At 45.7% G+C, this 13413-nt stretch overlaps 1 protein-coding gene across 3 annotated transcripts in view; it reads left to right on the top strand.

The window, feature by feature from the left end:
- MYO1C (myosin IC) overlaps window positions 1–13394 on the top strand; it is a 65569-nt gene extending 52175 nt beyond the window's left edge. For all 3 annotated transcript variants that reach the window (XM_074160825.1, XM_074160823.1, XM_074160824.1), the window contains 19 exons: window positions 247–338; window positions 1461–1555; window positions 1777–1823; window positions 2081–2161; window positions 2342–2447; window positions 2981–3098; window positions 3272–3385; window positions 3567–3643; window positions 3812–3880; window positions 4292–4376; window positions 4580–4739; window positions 5474–5557; window positions 7192–7285; window positions 7394–7449; window positions 7929–8064; window positions 9688–9758; window positions 10164–10261; window positions 10528–10627; window positions 11622–13394. In XM_074160825.1, coding sequence (XP_074016926.1) covers window positions 247–338; window positions 1461–1555; window positions 1777–1823; window positions 2081–2161; window positions 2342–2447; window positions 2981–3098; window positions 3272–3385; window positions 3567–3643; window positions 3812–3880; window positions 4292–4376; window positions 4580–4739; window positions 5474–5557; window positions 7192–7285; window positions 7394–7449; window positions 7929–8064; window positions 9688–9758; window positions 10164–10261; window positions 10528–10627; window positions 11622–11648 — 1710 coding nt within the window. In that variant the 3' untranslated portion in view covers window positions 11649–13394. The remainder of the gene's footprint in view (window positions 1–246; window positions 339–1460; window positions 1556–1776; window positions 1824–2080; window positions 2162–2341; window positions 2448–2980; window positions 3099–3271; window positions 3386–3566; window positions 3644–3811; window positions 3881–4291; window positions 4377–4579; window positions 4740–5473; window positions 5558–7191; window positions 7286–7393; window positions 7450–7928; window positions 8065–9687; window positions 9759–10163; window positions 10262–10527; window positions 10628–11621) is intronic.
- The last annotated feature ends 19 nt before the right edge of the window (window positions 13395–13413 follow it).

Here is a 13413-nt window from a genome sequence, read left to right as displayed (position 1 = left end):
CTATGATAGACTGAACAGTGACACCATGAAAAGTCATATTGTATCACCTCCATCTGCTCTCGGGAAAGAAGCTTCCAATCCAGGCAGTCTGGAAGGAGGAAAGTGTTTTCCTTTTCAGCTCAACAATTCTTTTGTTGAACTAAGAGCTGGGCAACCTGTTAAAAGGCCAAAGGGCCAAACTGGGGCAGTGTTTCAGTGAGAGAGAATTAGAGCTGACGAGCACAGTAAGAAATCGTGTTTTTGTAGGATGAAGAGTGTCTGAGACCTGGGGATGCCACAGATACAACGTTCTTGGAGAAACTGGAGGAAACTGTTAAGAACCACCCTCATTTTCTCACGTGAGTGTTCCCATAGCTGAGGGCAGTTATGCTGGTAGGATCCAAGTGTGTGACAGAGCCTAGAGCTTTAATTATTCTTAGATAACATTATAACTCATTACGGCAGTGTGGCAGTAGAGTCCTGGGTATACTGGGTCCCACATAAAAGATGATTGTGTTTTCTTTTATAAAGAGATTAGATTGTGAGTTAATAAAAATAGTCATCACAAACTGCTTTGCTCTTCTCCAGACTGTGCTTCAGAATAAAATAGAGAAACAAACCCCCCTTGTTACTGACTTGCCTCTTCACCAATCTCCTTCTGGCATCCTACTGCTGATGTGTCCAAGGAATTTGCAGTTTTGCAGCTTCTTGGCTCCTCCAAGATCTGGCCCAATACTTGAGCTGTGACAAAGGCTCTGGTTTGCGGTATTGGGTCGGGTCATTCCCCTGCATTGATGACTGGGAGTCAGGCTTAGGAATAACTAGAACATGGAGCAGAATTCTACTGATAAAAATAGTGTTCAGAGGTGTATATGCGTTAGAATGATTGAAGCAGTGTTAGTGCTTGTGAAATTGAGAGGTTTCTATTGCACTAACTCCCCTTTGCGCCCATCTGCTTCCCGGAGGATATCGATACCCTCCTTTGACTTGGGTAACCTCTCCGTGTTGCCGCCGCTCCAGTTCGATGGGTGTGAGTTCCATGTTTCACCTTTCAGACTGTCCACTTCAGTTTTGGAGCTCCAAATGTCTCTTTATTCTTCCTGAATGTTCTGCGTGTGCTCAGATTGGGCTCCGTTTGGCACCCGGGGGTGTGCCAGCCTGCGGCCAGCAACATCGCTGCCCTCTCCCCTGCTGCCTCCACTCTGATTTCATGTGCGCGCAGAACCACTCCGCAGCCGTGCCAGGAAGCTGAAAGTTCATCCATTTGAAATAAACATAAATACGTTTAATGACATTTTTATGATTTGCTGATTGATAACTCTATTTACTTTTGGTCTTGAAAATCAGCAAGTCAGATTTCTTCTCCCACCCCTCTTCTGTGTCCCACTCTGGGATCCAATGCCATAAGTGCTTTTTGAAGTGAATCCCCCCCAATAAAACAGACGTTTGTTTCTCATTAATCTTCTTCACTTTCTCACCAGGCACAAGCTCGCTGACCAAAAGACTCGCAAGTCGCTGGGGCGGGAGGAGTTTCGGCTCTCGCACTACGCTGGAGATGTCACCTACAGCGTTGCAGGTAAGTGTGCGCACCATCTCCGCTGTCTCTCACTCTCCTCCTCCCATCCTCTGCCCTTCGAATTAAAACAGCTTCACTATATAGTAAAGAAAAATCTGGGCATAGAACACATCCATGCACTATTTAATTAACCAGATTAATTTCCCATCTCAAATTCCTGCCTTGTTGTGAAGTTCCTGTGGAACAGCAGTGGCAGCCTGAGTGGTTTCTTTTTCTTCCAGGTTTTCTAGATAAAAACAATGACCTTCTCTTTCGGAACCTGAAGGAGGTGAGTGTGGATAGAGGATGTTTCCGGTACTCAGCAGAACGGGTTTAAAATGGGGTGGTACCTGAGGGAAAAGATTCTTCTAGACTCCACCTGGAGAATGCATGTCCATAGGACTGTGCTATGAAAAGACAAATTGAATTGAGGTGCCCAAAGTTCATTTTATTATTAAAAATCAAAACAAAACCCCAAACAGTTTTGTCCTGTGTTTCTCTGAAGAATACTCTGTACTTTATCTCTGAAAATGCCTCTCTCTGCAGACCATGTGCAACTCGGAGAATCCCATCATAAATCAGTGTTTTGACAGGACGGAGCTGACAGACAAGAAGAGACCTGAAACAGTAAGAACACGAGCTGGTTGGAAGTGGGACTGTTTCCTCTTCCTAAAAGACACGTCCTGTCTAACAGGACAACCTGAACACAAACCTCTTCCATTTAAAGCTGGGAGACAGAGGTTTGTTCTGCAGTCACGAGTACTCGCTTTAGGTCGTCGCTTCATAGTTTTCTTTCTTTTCTCCTAGGCAGCAACTCAGTTTAAAAACAGCCTCTCCAAACTTATGGAAATTCTGATGTCCAAAGAACCCTCCTACATTCGTTGCATGAAGCCGAACGATGCCAAACAGGCTGGTATGACCCTGGTGACTCTTCCGCTTTTGTTTTTTTCTGTGACAGCTATATATAGACCACGAGATCGCAGTCACTGAGGCGCAGAAAGGAGCTCAAATGAAGAAGTCCTGCAAGACTTTTTCATTTTGGGTCTCTGCCAGAGCTTCTCGTAGGGCGGTGGTGGCACTACCGGCAGCCAGGAATCAGAAGGGGAGCACTGGTCTTGGGTGGAGTAGGGTCATGTTTAAGGTGAAGAATTATTAACCTACGTAACTTCCTTCTCACGACCCTTATTCTCCCTCATTTCTCCCTCCTGTATGCATAGAACATCCTAGAGGAGAACTTCTTTTTGGAACTACATATAAATGTGTATTAAAGGGAAGGGGGGGAAGACAGGAGACACAAAGTTAGTTGTGTGGGACTTGCACCCTGAGCATGGGTTGGAGGTTAAGGATAACTGTGTAAGATATAACCAAGAACTGAGCATTCCTCTTCTCCAGAAGCAGAGACAGCCATGCATTAGTCATCTTTCTCTATTTTCGTGCTCTCTCAAGATCGATTTGATGAAGTTCTGATCCGACATCAAGTGAAATACCTGGGGTTGATGGAGAACCTCAGAGTGCGCAGAGCTGGGTTCGCGTATCGAAGAAAATACGAAGTTTTCCTGCAGAGGTAGGATGACCTTGGACTTCTCGCTCCCCCTGGTGTTGGTCCCACAGATGTTTGAGGCCAGGGAGCTGTTCTGAACAGCAGAAAGACAGCCCTTACATGGCCTCTCCCCCCTTCCGTTGCCCTGTATGGACTGGACTTCTCTCCCTAAGGTTTCTTCTGCTGTCACTTTACAGGTACAAATCCCTTTGTCCAGAAACGTGGCCTACGTGGGACGGCCGGCCCCATGACGGGGTGGCCGTGCTGGTGAAGCATCTGGGCTACAAACAGGAAGAATACAAAATGGGACGGTGAGTTCTTCTGTTTTCTTAATTTGAGATTATGAATCATTGGACATCCACGTCCCTGCTTTTAAATAAAGCTTCTCTATCTAATGGGTGGGGAAAAGATTAGACATCCCGAAGGGGATGCTAAGGGCAGGAAGCAAACTTCTCCGGCATGTTAAACAGAATTCTGCATTTCTATTTCTAGAACAAAGATTTTTATCCGCTTTCCCAAGACCTTGTTTGCAACGGAAGATGCTCTGGAAGTGAGGAAGCAGAGTCTGGGTGAGTCACCCACACTGCAGTCGCTTCGTGGACAGTTAGCTGTCTTGTTTTCTGATATATTTTTTTATGTTTATTTGGGGAAGGATTTTTGCTTAAAAAGTTGACCCTTTTTCTACCAAAATCTGCTTGCTCACAATTTCCGATTTGCTGTTTTTCTTGCAATTTCAGCAACAAAAATGCAGGCCACGTGGAGAGGTTTCTACCGTAGAAAGAAATTCCTGCACATGAAGCACTCAGGTATGGGAGAGAGAGGAAGGGAACTGCGGGGCTGGGTCATTGCGTGGCGTGAAGGGCTGTTGTTAGAGATGACTTGAGTTTGATGCACAAGAGGGAACATTCCCGAAGCCTTGCTGGAAGTAGAGTGGAAGATGTCGGTGTGGGACTTAAATCTGCTTTTCAAGCTCAGAGTCCCACAGGCTAAACTCATGTTCACACAGCACTTCCCACCTGCCGGTGCTTTTTATTGACATTTATCCATTGTATCTTATTATTAAGAACTTAAATTATATTCTTTCCCATACGCCACGTTGAAGGCTGTTTATTTCCAGAGCGGGCTTTCTGGAGCGCTCTTTGTTGTCAGTTTTGTGTCCAGTCAATATTGGTGTATGAAGGAGCTCACTTAGTGCCAAATCTTCGTGTTATTTTTAGCAATAGCAATCCAGTCCTGGTGGCGGGGAACCCTGGGACGCCGAAAAGCTGCCAAGAAGAAGTGGGCTGTAGACACTATCAGAAGGTGCGTGAAGAATAACCCAAGCCATCAAATACCTATTTCTCAACAGTAGGATGATGAGAATAAACTCTCGTCACTACAGCACAAGGAGTTTTTTTAATAAATTACAACTACTGATTAAATCCCAGGAAATGTTTTGGTTGGAAGAAACCTCTAAATACCACTAAATTTTATCACTTTTCTAATAATTATTTTTTTTCCCTCAGGTTCATTAAAGGTTTTATTTACCGGAACCACCCTCGCTGCCCAGAGAATGAGTATTTCCTTGATTACATCCGCTTCTCCTTCCTGATGAACCTCAAGCGTAATTTACCAAAAAATGTTTTGGACAAATCGTGGCCAACTCCTCCTCCCTCGCTGTGTGAGGTAGGTACAACCGCACCGGCTCACGGGAATCACACGTGGGATGGAGGAGACTAATGCCAGTGTTGAAGACCAGGGGCCACCAAAGGCCTGAGGGGACACTCCTGCTATCAGTTCCACGTTGCATTAGCATCTCTGCTAGTAGAATTAATCCAAACATCATCAGGCATCTCTAAAATTATTAGAGCTATAGTATTGAAAGTTCTTGGGAGCGTGGTGCTGTTGCAACACCGTTTTCTACTGGTTATCTCAGCCATTTCTGAGATTTTGTTCCCTTTTTCTCTGAACAAACTAAGTTCCCTCTGGACAGTTAAATTGGCTGCAGTGACGATGCGGTTGCCTGTGAAGAATATATTAAACTTCCTCTATTGCCTTTATTATTCTGCATCTGGCAGAACTGGGGTTTTAGCTGATCAAACCAAAATACTGCAGAAAGTCCCAGTTCTCCAAAGGTCCTGGTTTGGAGTGCAGGTACAGCTGGAAGCACGGAAGGGCACAGCACATGGGTTGCTCCTGGTATTCATTCCCCATTCTAAAGGAGAATGTTGCAGGGCAAACTCTCTTAGAAAGGTGGAAAATCAACTTCCTATTATTCCGTTTTAAAAGTGACTCAGTCATGAAACTATTTTAATTCAGCAATGGGTTTTCTGCAGTTGCTTCTTATCCGTCGTTACTGTTTGAATGGGTTTGTCAGTAATTTTGAGCTGTTTTCGTTCACTGTGGGATTTCTTCTTCAGGCGTCCCAGCTCCTGCGCCAGCTGTGTATGCAGAACATGGTCTGGACCTACTGCAAGAGAATCAGCCCGGAGTGGAAGCAGCAGGTACGAGACATCACCACAATATTTCACAAACTACAGGGTGGTTCTCAGGGTTATTTATTGTAAGACATCTGATCAATGCTTATGAATACTTACAGGGAGGGTGTCAAGAGGATGGGACCAGTCTTTTTTCAGTGGTGCCCAGTGACAGGACAAGAAGAAATGGGCACAAACTTGAATATAAGAAGTTCCACCTAAACATGAGGAGGAACTTCTTTACTTTAAGGGTGGCAGAGCACTGGAACAGGCTGCCCAGAGAGGTGGTGGAGTCTCCTTCTCTGGAGACATTCAAAACCCGCCTGGACACGTTCCTGTGCAACCTGCTCTGGGTGGCCCTGCTTTGGCAGGGGTGTTGGACTAGATGATCTCCAGAGGTCTCTTCCAACCCCATATCATTCTGTGAGATGAAGGAGGGGAGCAGCTGGATGGGAGGAACAAAAGGGCAGTTGGTTAACAATCCAAGAACACTGAGACAAAAACCAAAAAGACTAGAATGTACATTAAATGAAAGAAAAACCATTATATACATATTTCAATACATACTATTTAAACAGTGTTGCTGCACACCCATGCCCCTATATCATTTCTATACTGAAAGGCCCTGTTGTTCTTCCCATGGAAGATAAAAATGTAAGAAGCTGCATTATTCTGATTGTATCATATAAAGTAGAGAGTAAGAATTGTGCAGACACAAAAACTAGTCATTTTCCAAACAGAGAAGTTACGTGAACAGTTACAGCTGCTGTTCTAGCTAAAAAGAGTAAAAATGATACTGAGATTTGATTGGTCTTAGTCGTGGAAAGGTAAAGGGAGGGAATTTTTTTTGTATTCAAAAAAGGCTCAATGAAAGGACATAATAGGAAATGTATAAATTAAATAATTTAGATATAGCTGTTGGAGATGATAGTAATAGTTGCCATTAAGCTTTTTTTATTGCACAGTATATCATAGTGCTCGTGAAGGCCTGTGAAGCATTACGCACATGTAATGAAATGCTGTAGATTAGTTAGTGGCTGAGCCTGTGATTAAGGACACAGGATTAATCCCAGCCATTGCTGAGCTGGAGGTGGAAACTCAGCAGAACACATTCTTTCCCCCAGCAAACCAGAGCCAGAGTATCTCTTATCCACATTTTTTACCTGTAAGTCATCTCGGGTAATTCATACTGTGTAACAGCACCCGTAACGTGCGTTTGCCCTAAATCAAGCAAAGGGGCTTTCCTTTTTCCTCTGTCACTGGTTTTGTTCTCGGTCTGAAGGAGCTCAAGCTGGGAGCCAAGAGCACGGGTTCATATTCGCAGTGCGGGGTGACTGTGGCCTGGAGTGACGCCACCGTGACAGGGACCAAAGGGTCACGGTGACTGATGGCCAGGCAGTCCCAGGGCAGTCCAGCAGCGACGTGCATTGTACTGTTTGTCAGAGGAAAAAAAAAAAGCATTTATTTTCTACCCTGTTGAAAATGTAAGGGAGGTGTGGAATATTTGGGGTAATTTTGTGCCTAGTATGATTCAGGAGGTCAGAACTAGACGATGACAGCTAAAAAACACAAAAAGGGAGCATCTCTTTTAAGACAAACTTAATTAGTGTAAAATTTCTCAAATTTCTCCTTAAACAAGAATCCATCTTTTATCTTTGCAGTTGGAACAAAAAGTAATTGCCAGTGAGATTTTTAAGGGCAAAAAAGACAATTACCCCCAGAGTGTTCCTAGACTCTTCATCAACACTCGACTTGGTGAGTAGGTGTTGTGGAGTTTAATGGGAAGAAGGAAGGGGGGGATTAATCTGCTCTGCTCTTGCTAGAAATTTCTTTCTGACCCCCACATCTTTGGTTTTAATACAGGTAACGAAGAGATAAATGCTAAAGTCCTTCAGGCTTTAGAAAATGAAGCAATTAAGGTGAGATGTGTCCCCTAATACTTTTGTCAAGCTTCTAGAATTATTCTGCTGAATATCGGAAGATTAGATTTCTGAAGAAAATACAGCAAGAATTTTCCATTCTATTAAGCTTGTAATACCTCAGCAGAGAGTCTGTGGGGAGGGCCGGTGGCTCAGGAGTATGATGTGGAGATTTGGGCAAGTTTAATTATGTCAGTTAAGAATTGAAAGGGTTGCAGGTGGCCTGGCTGGAAAGGAGAAACCAAAGCCAGACCTGGATTTTACAAGCCCAGGCAGGTGTAGTCATTGAATTATTGCTCAGAACCCCTCTGGGTCAACAAGGACATTGTGGCAGAACTGAGAACAGGACTCAGAAGAACTGTCTCCATTCCCAGTTTAGCAGCTCCTGGTCAGTGCCTCCCGGGAGCTCTCCTGGCTAAAGGGAAGGCGGCTGGCAATTAAACACGTTGCCTTTTTAGCACTGTTAACACTAATTTCAGTATGCAGTTCCTGTCATCAAGTACGACCGGAAAGGATACAAAGCGAGAGCCCGGCAGCTGCTGCTCACCCAGAACGCGGTCGTCATCGTCGAGGAATCCAAAATCAAACAGCGGATCGACTACGCCAATCTGACAGGTAAGAGCCCGCGCGCGAAGGGGGCTTGGCCCCCTTGACTGAAGTCAGACCTCACCTTGGTTACAGTTAAATAATAAAAATAACCAGTTTGTCTTTGTCCTGGACAAGAATGGAACCATCTGATACCGACAAGCATTTAAAAATCTGTAATATCTTGAAAATGATTTCTTCTAGAATTAAACTCCTTAAAATGTCACAAAAATTACTCAATTTGTCTCCCTGGAGCCCCCTCCTAAGCCGTTTCCCAATTGCACATCCCCACCACAGGGGAGTTGCGCCATGATTCCACAGCAGCTGCCTGGGACACCGCAGCTTTCAGCCCTCGCAGTGAGCGATGGGGACTTGATGCTTTTCGAGGGGAACTTGGTCAGGCAGAGAAAAGTGCTGAGTCTGGGGCACCTGTAGTCGTCGTTTGGCTTTGTCAGAAACCTCTCACGTCACAGCTTCAGCTCCGCTACAGTTCCTCTTTACAGCCAGGTTCGGTGCTCATCAGTTCAACGTCAGCCTGATGCAATGATACCGCATTTGTAGCTGTCGCCCTTTGAAGCGGTTTCCAAGGGCAGCTCTGATTTGGGGCTCTGTGACTCCCGTAAGACGCTGTTATGGCAGAGATGGATGTTTCTCTCCGCAAGGGTTGGGCTAGTTCAGTTCAAATAGCTAATCCAGTTTGTATCTTGTGTCAAGATATTGAAAGTCCAAAAGTAAACTAGGAAGGAACAGACGCTGCTGAAACACAGCGCAGCGCTCCTGAATTCATCCCTGCTCCAGGGAGAGGACTTTTTTCCTGTAGCAAACCTGGGAACTGAGGGCAGAGGCTGAGCCTGTCCCTTGCTGCATGGTGGGAAGGCACCGCTGGCCGGAGCAGCGGAAACCCTGGATTCAGAGCTCCAGTGGGTCTCGGTGCAGCATAATGAGAAGCTACAGCTGGACCAATACTCCAGTGAGCAGGTGTGGGTTCAGCCCGTCCCCCAGGCCCCTCACAGCAACAGTCACTTTCTGGAGCCAAGCTCCTACAGCAGCTCGGGCCTTTCTTACCACATAGAATCATTCAGGTTGGAAAAGACCCTTGGGATCATCAAGTCCAACCATCAACCCCACTCTACAAAGTTCTCCCCTACACCATATCCCCCAACACCACATCTAAATGACTCTTAAACACATGTGACAGGGAAGACAACAGGGACCGCATTGTTCCAATTGTTCCTCTCCTTCTCAGCACCCCAGTAATTGCACCACTCACCCACCTACAGAGTAGAATGAAGAACCTGTCCAGTGCGTGCTGAAAAGTAAAATTTTGGTCATAGGTCCCTTAACTGGGCAAAGCAGCTCCTTTTCAAGTCCACGGGCGATGACAGTTTGTAAACAGGCATTCTTCTTCCTTCTGATGGCCAGAGGTATCTGACAGGTCCTTTTCCATCTTGAAGAGCACAGTGATAAGCTGATTGTCTGTCACCTTGCAGCCTCTTCAGCCTCTGCTGTCACCTCAGCCCAGAGCTTCTGTGCAGCTTCTCAGGTGTTGGGTTTCTGGGTATGAGAGCAGCAGCTGGGAGAGGTTCTGAGACACCAGCGAGAGTCCTGGTGGAGCTGGGCTGGGTGTCAAAGGCCCCTTGTTCTCTATTGCAGGCATCTCCGTCAGCAGCCTGAGCGATAACTTGTTCGTGCTGCACGTCCACTGCGAGGATAACAAACAGAAGGTAACGGGACCCATCCATCACTTCTCCAACCACCTCTAGAAAAGGTTTTAAAGGCAGAAAGAGGAGAAGATCCGGCTGGGGCGGGGGGGCACACATGGTGACATATATAACAATTTTGTGCCACTCTAAGTAGCATTTCACTTCTGTTTACTCATGTGCACAGATGGGCTTCACCAGTGAGGCTCCATGCTGTCCCTTGCCCCCATTACTGACACCTTGTTAATAAACAAAACCTTCATCAGGTGCAGTGTGACACACAAGAGGCCCCAGAGATCTCCACCAAGCCTGGTCCGCTTGGAGAAGTTTTCTTCCATGCTGACCTATGGAGATAGTTCTGTCCCTCTTAATTACAGCATAATCACTGTAAAGCCATGAGCATAAACCACTGTCTCTCTTCCCTCCCAGGGAGATGTTGTCCTTCAGAGTGACCATGTCATTGAGACACTAACAAAGACAGCCATCCAGGCAGACAAAGTCAACAATGTCAACATCAACCAGGGCAGGTGAGTGAAGCCAGGCCCCTCTTGGGAGCTGTGTTGTTTCTAATGCTGAAGCAGAGCTCTCCTCAAAGAGCTACAGAAACGTACCTATACAACATCAAAATGTACCTGAAACATCTTAACTACAGCTCCATTTCCCTGAACAAGCAGATCTATCTTAGTTCAGGATCAACGCAGAGCGGCCACTTACGCAGCGAAAGGGTAGAACTGAGCTAGTGGAGAGGTCACAAACACTCATCAAATCTGTCCTGACCTCTCTCTCTTCACAGCATCAAATTTACAGTTGGGCAAGGCAAAGAAGGCATAATTGACTTTATATCGGGATCAGAACTGCTTATAGCCAAAGCCAAGAACGGCCATCTAACAGTGGTGAGTACGGGCTGAGGGTGGTGAGAAATGGTGGTTCATCACTTCCAGTGGATCCAAACCCAAATTTTTGGCACTAAACCCTATTTGCAGCAGACGGACACACGCCACATGGCCTCTGTTGAAGGCACTGCCCTGCTCTGCCAGCCTTCTCCCCAGCTGGAGTTCTCTTCCCGCAGCCTTGAGAGACCCCTGGGCTTACTCAAACTCAGCAATGATCGTCCCATCAATCACTTTTCTTTTTCCCCTCCCCACAGTTCAGGCTTTAATGCTACACGCTGTTGCAAATCAAATTTTAGAAAGAGGATTTAAAAACATAGGATGCAAAAATCCTGCTCGTCAACTATAGCAGTGCAATTAATTTATGCATTGTCAGATTAAAGGCTGTTCAGAAATAAATCCACAACTGCTTTCCCTGCCCTGTCCTGCCCGGCCTCAGAGCAGCCCTCAGAGTCTCCACTTTGCTCTTCACTCAAACAGCCCATCCGGTAAGAGCTGCAAACGTAGCACTGCCCGGAGGAAAAGCAGTTAGATGTGCGTAAGGGGTTGCTTTATTTGCCATCGGTAACAGCAAACCAGGAAACTTCCTTGACTATGAAGAAACACATCCCGTAATTTTTCCCCCAGCCTTTGCAAACCATCCTTAGGAACATTTTTTTTTTTTTTTTTTTTGAAGTATCATCGTTTTGCCCCTCTCTCCTTCCTAAGCCATGCAAAGTTGTCTTCTGCTGCTAGCCTAGGGAGAAGTTGTTAACACACCCCGGTTCCTGAGGTTGTAAGAGCACCACGGACTCCTCTCACTCAGAGCCAATGTCTGCTCGTTTCCTGCCGAGACTGGGCAGCTTCGGTACTTTGGAGCAGAGCAAACGTTACGTACTGGAGGGTGACAGTCAATTCCGCAAGCCAGGCTTTGGTGCCCTTTCAAGATGTTTAGGAGCTAAAACTGTTGCAGCATCTTTGTTATCAACACACCTTCTATGTCCGTCTTCTCCTCCAGGTTGCTCCTCGTTTGAATTCTCGATGATTGATAGAAGTGCCACCGCGCCAGGACCTTTTCCTCCATCAGCCTGACCGTACCCGATAGATCCCGCTGGACATTTTTCCCAGCAAAATCCCCCCTCCTCCCTCGCTTTGCTCATTCTGTTTATTGTTACCAAAGACCTGCACTTTCAGAAAAAAAAAAAACCCCACACAAAAAATACATCTTGCTTTTTTTTGTCTTAATATAAAAAAGTTCCAAAAGAAAGGCCTTCTCTTCCTTACCTTAGTGGCAAACGCACGGGTCCAACGCCATGTCCGGGAAACCGTGGCTCATGAAACATTCAGCTGGGCTTTGAGGGAGAGGTAGCTCTGGCTCTGAAACTCAAGAGTTTAAGCCCTGATGGAAACGACCAAAAAATTTGTGCTTTTCTCCATCAAAAAAAAAGCACGAAGGGAAAACAAATAACTCTGCTGCTTTGTCAGCCAAATCAATGAAATGCCAAACTTTATATTCAGAAAGAATGTTTTATGAAGAATTTTGCTCCGAGACGTTTTGATGCTTTGCATTACGAGATATTAAAGCCATATTGTGTAAATGAGTCAAACCCTGTAAATACTTTATAGCCGAGTATGAGAGATGCACTACAAGAGAGGGAGTTGATGTGGAAACTTTTTATGTTTTGGATTTGGAATTTTGTTGTTGTTTTTAGTTTATGATTATAAGGTATTAACCTGAGAAACCCACCATGTAACTTCTTCACTCATCTGGATCGAGAGACTCTTTAACTTTTCTTTGAAGTCACCTGTCCCATTTCTTGATCTATAGTAATATTTTTATACCGTAGTTAACTTTTTCATATCCACACAGATGATTGATAGCCAAACAGAAGTGTTAAGTAACACACACTGCAGAGGTCACCACTTCTCCACGCTGCTCTAGGCTGGAAATGAAACCTGTTGTCCTCGACTACAGGACGTGCACATGAGCTTTCCCTCCCACCTTCTACCTGTCTGGGAGCCACCACTGCCCCTCTCCTCCCTCCACAGCTCATCGGGCTCAGAGCAGCACCTTCAGAAAAAGTTGCTTTTCCTCTTGTTTTTAGCGATAACTGGAAGTTTGAGTTCCCACAATAAAGCTCCACAAGGTTTCTATAAACGCCTCTCAGTACTGCCTTAACGAGGAAGAGATGGCTGGTTCAGCGCTGCTGGCCTTAATGTCCAACCACCCACCGCGCCTTCGCATGGAAGCATCTTCCCCAGCGAGCTGTCACCCCAGTTCTAACCCAGCACTGGAAGGGACGCACGTTTGAACGCTAACTGGTCTCAGACTGCATCGTAAAATACTACTAAGCACTTTTATTTAACAAAGAACCCAAATGGCTACGGGGTGGACAGCTACGTGTCAAATACCTGCTGACTGCAAACCACAGCTCCAGCTTCCATTCCCAAGTTCTACACCTCAAACAGTGCATTTTGCACCCGACTTGCCTTAGAAATCCTTCGCCTCCCACCTCTATCCTGAAGCAGTAGCAACACCAGTCACAGCAAGCCCCGAGTAAAACATAACCCAACCTGCTGCCACTCACCTACGATCGGCTCCGTCTTCTACTTGGTTTCTGACATGATGCCGTTACCACACACTGCCCAGGCCTGGAATGCTGTGTGCACTGTGGTACATACACCCCGTACCGCTGTATGTGCCGGAGTGTATATACTATACAATGCTGTATGCGCTATGATATAACCTCTTCAAGACTACGCTAAATAAATTTTTACAAAAAAGAAGCCCACACTTTGTTGTATAAACT

The sequence above is a fragment of the Numenius arquata genome, chromosome 18 (assembly GCF_964106895.1).
Source record: "Numenius arquata chromosome 18, bNumArq3.hap1.1, whole genome shotgun sequence".
Classification (NCBI taxonomy): Eukaryota; Metazoa; Chordata; class Aves; order Charadriiformes; family Scolopacidae; genus Numenius; species Numenius arquata.
This window is presented reverse-complemented; position numbering and strand designations above follow the sequence as displayed.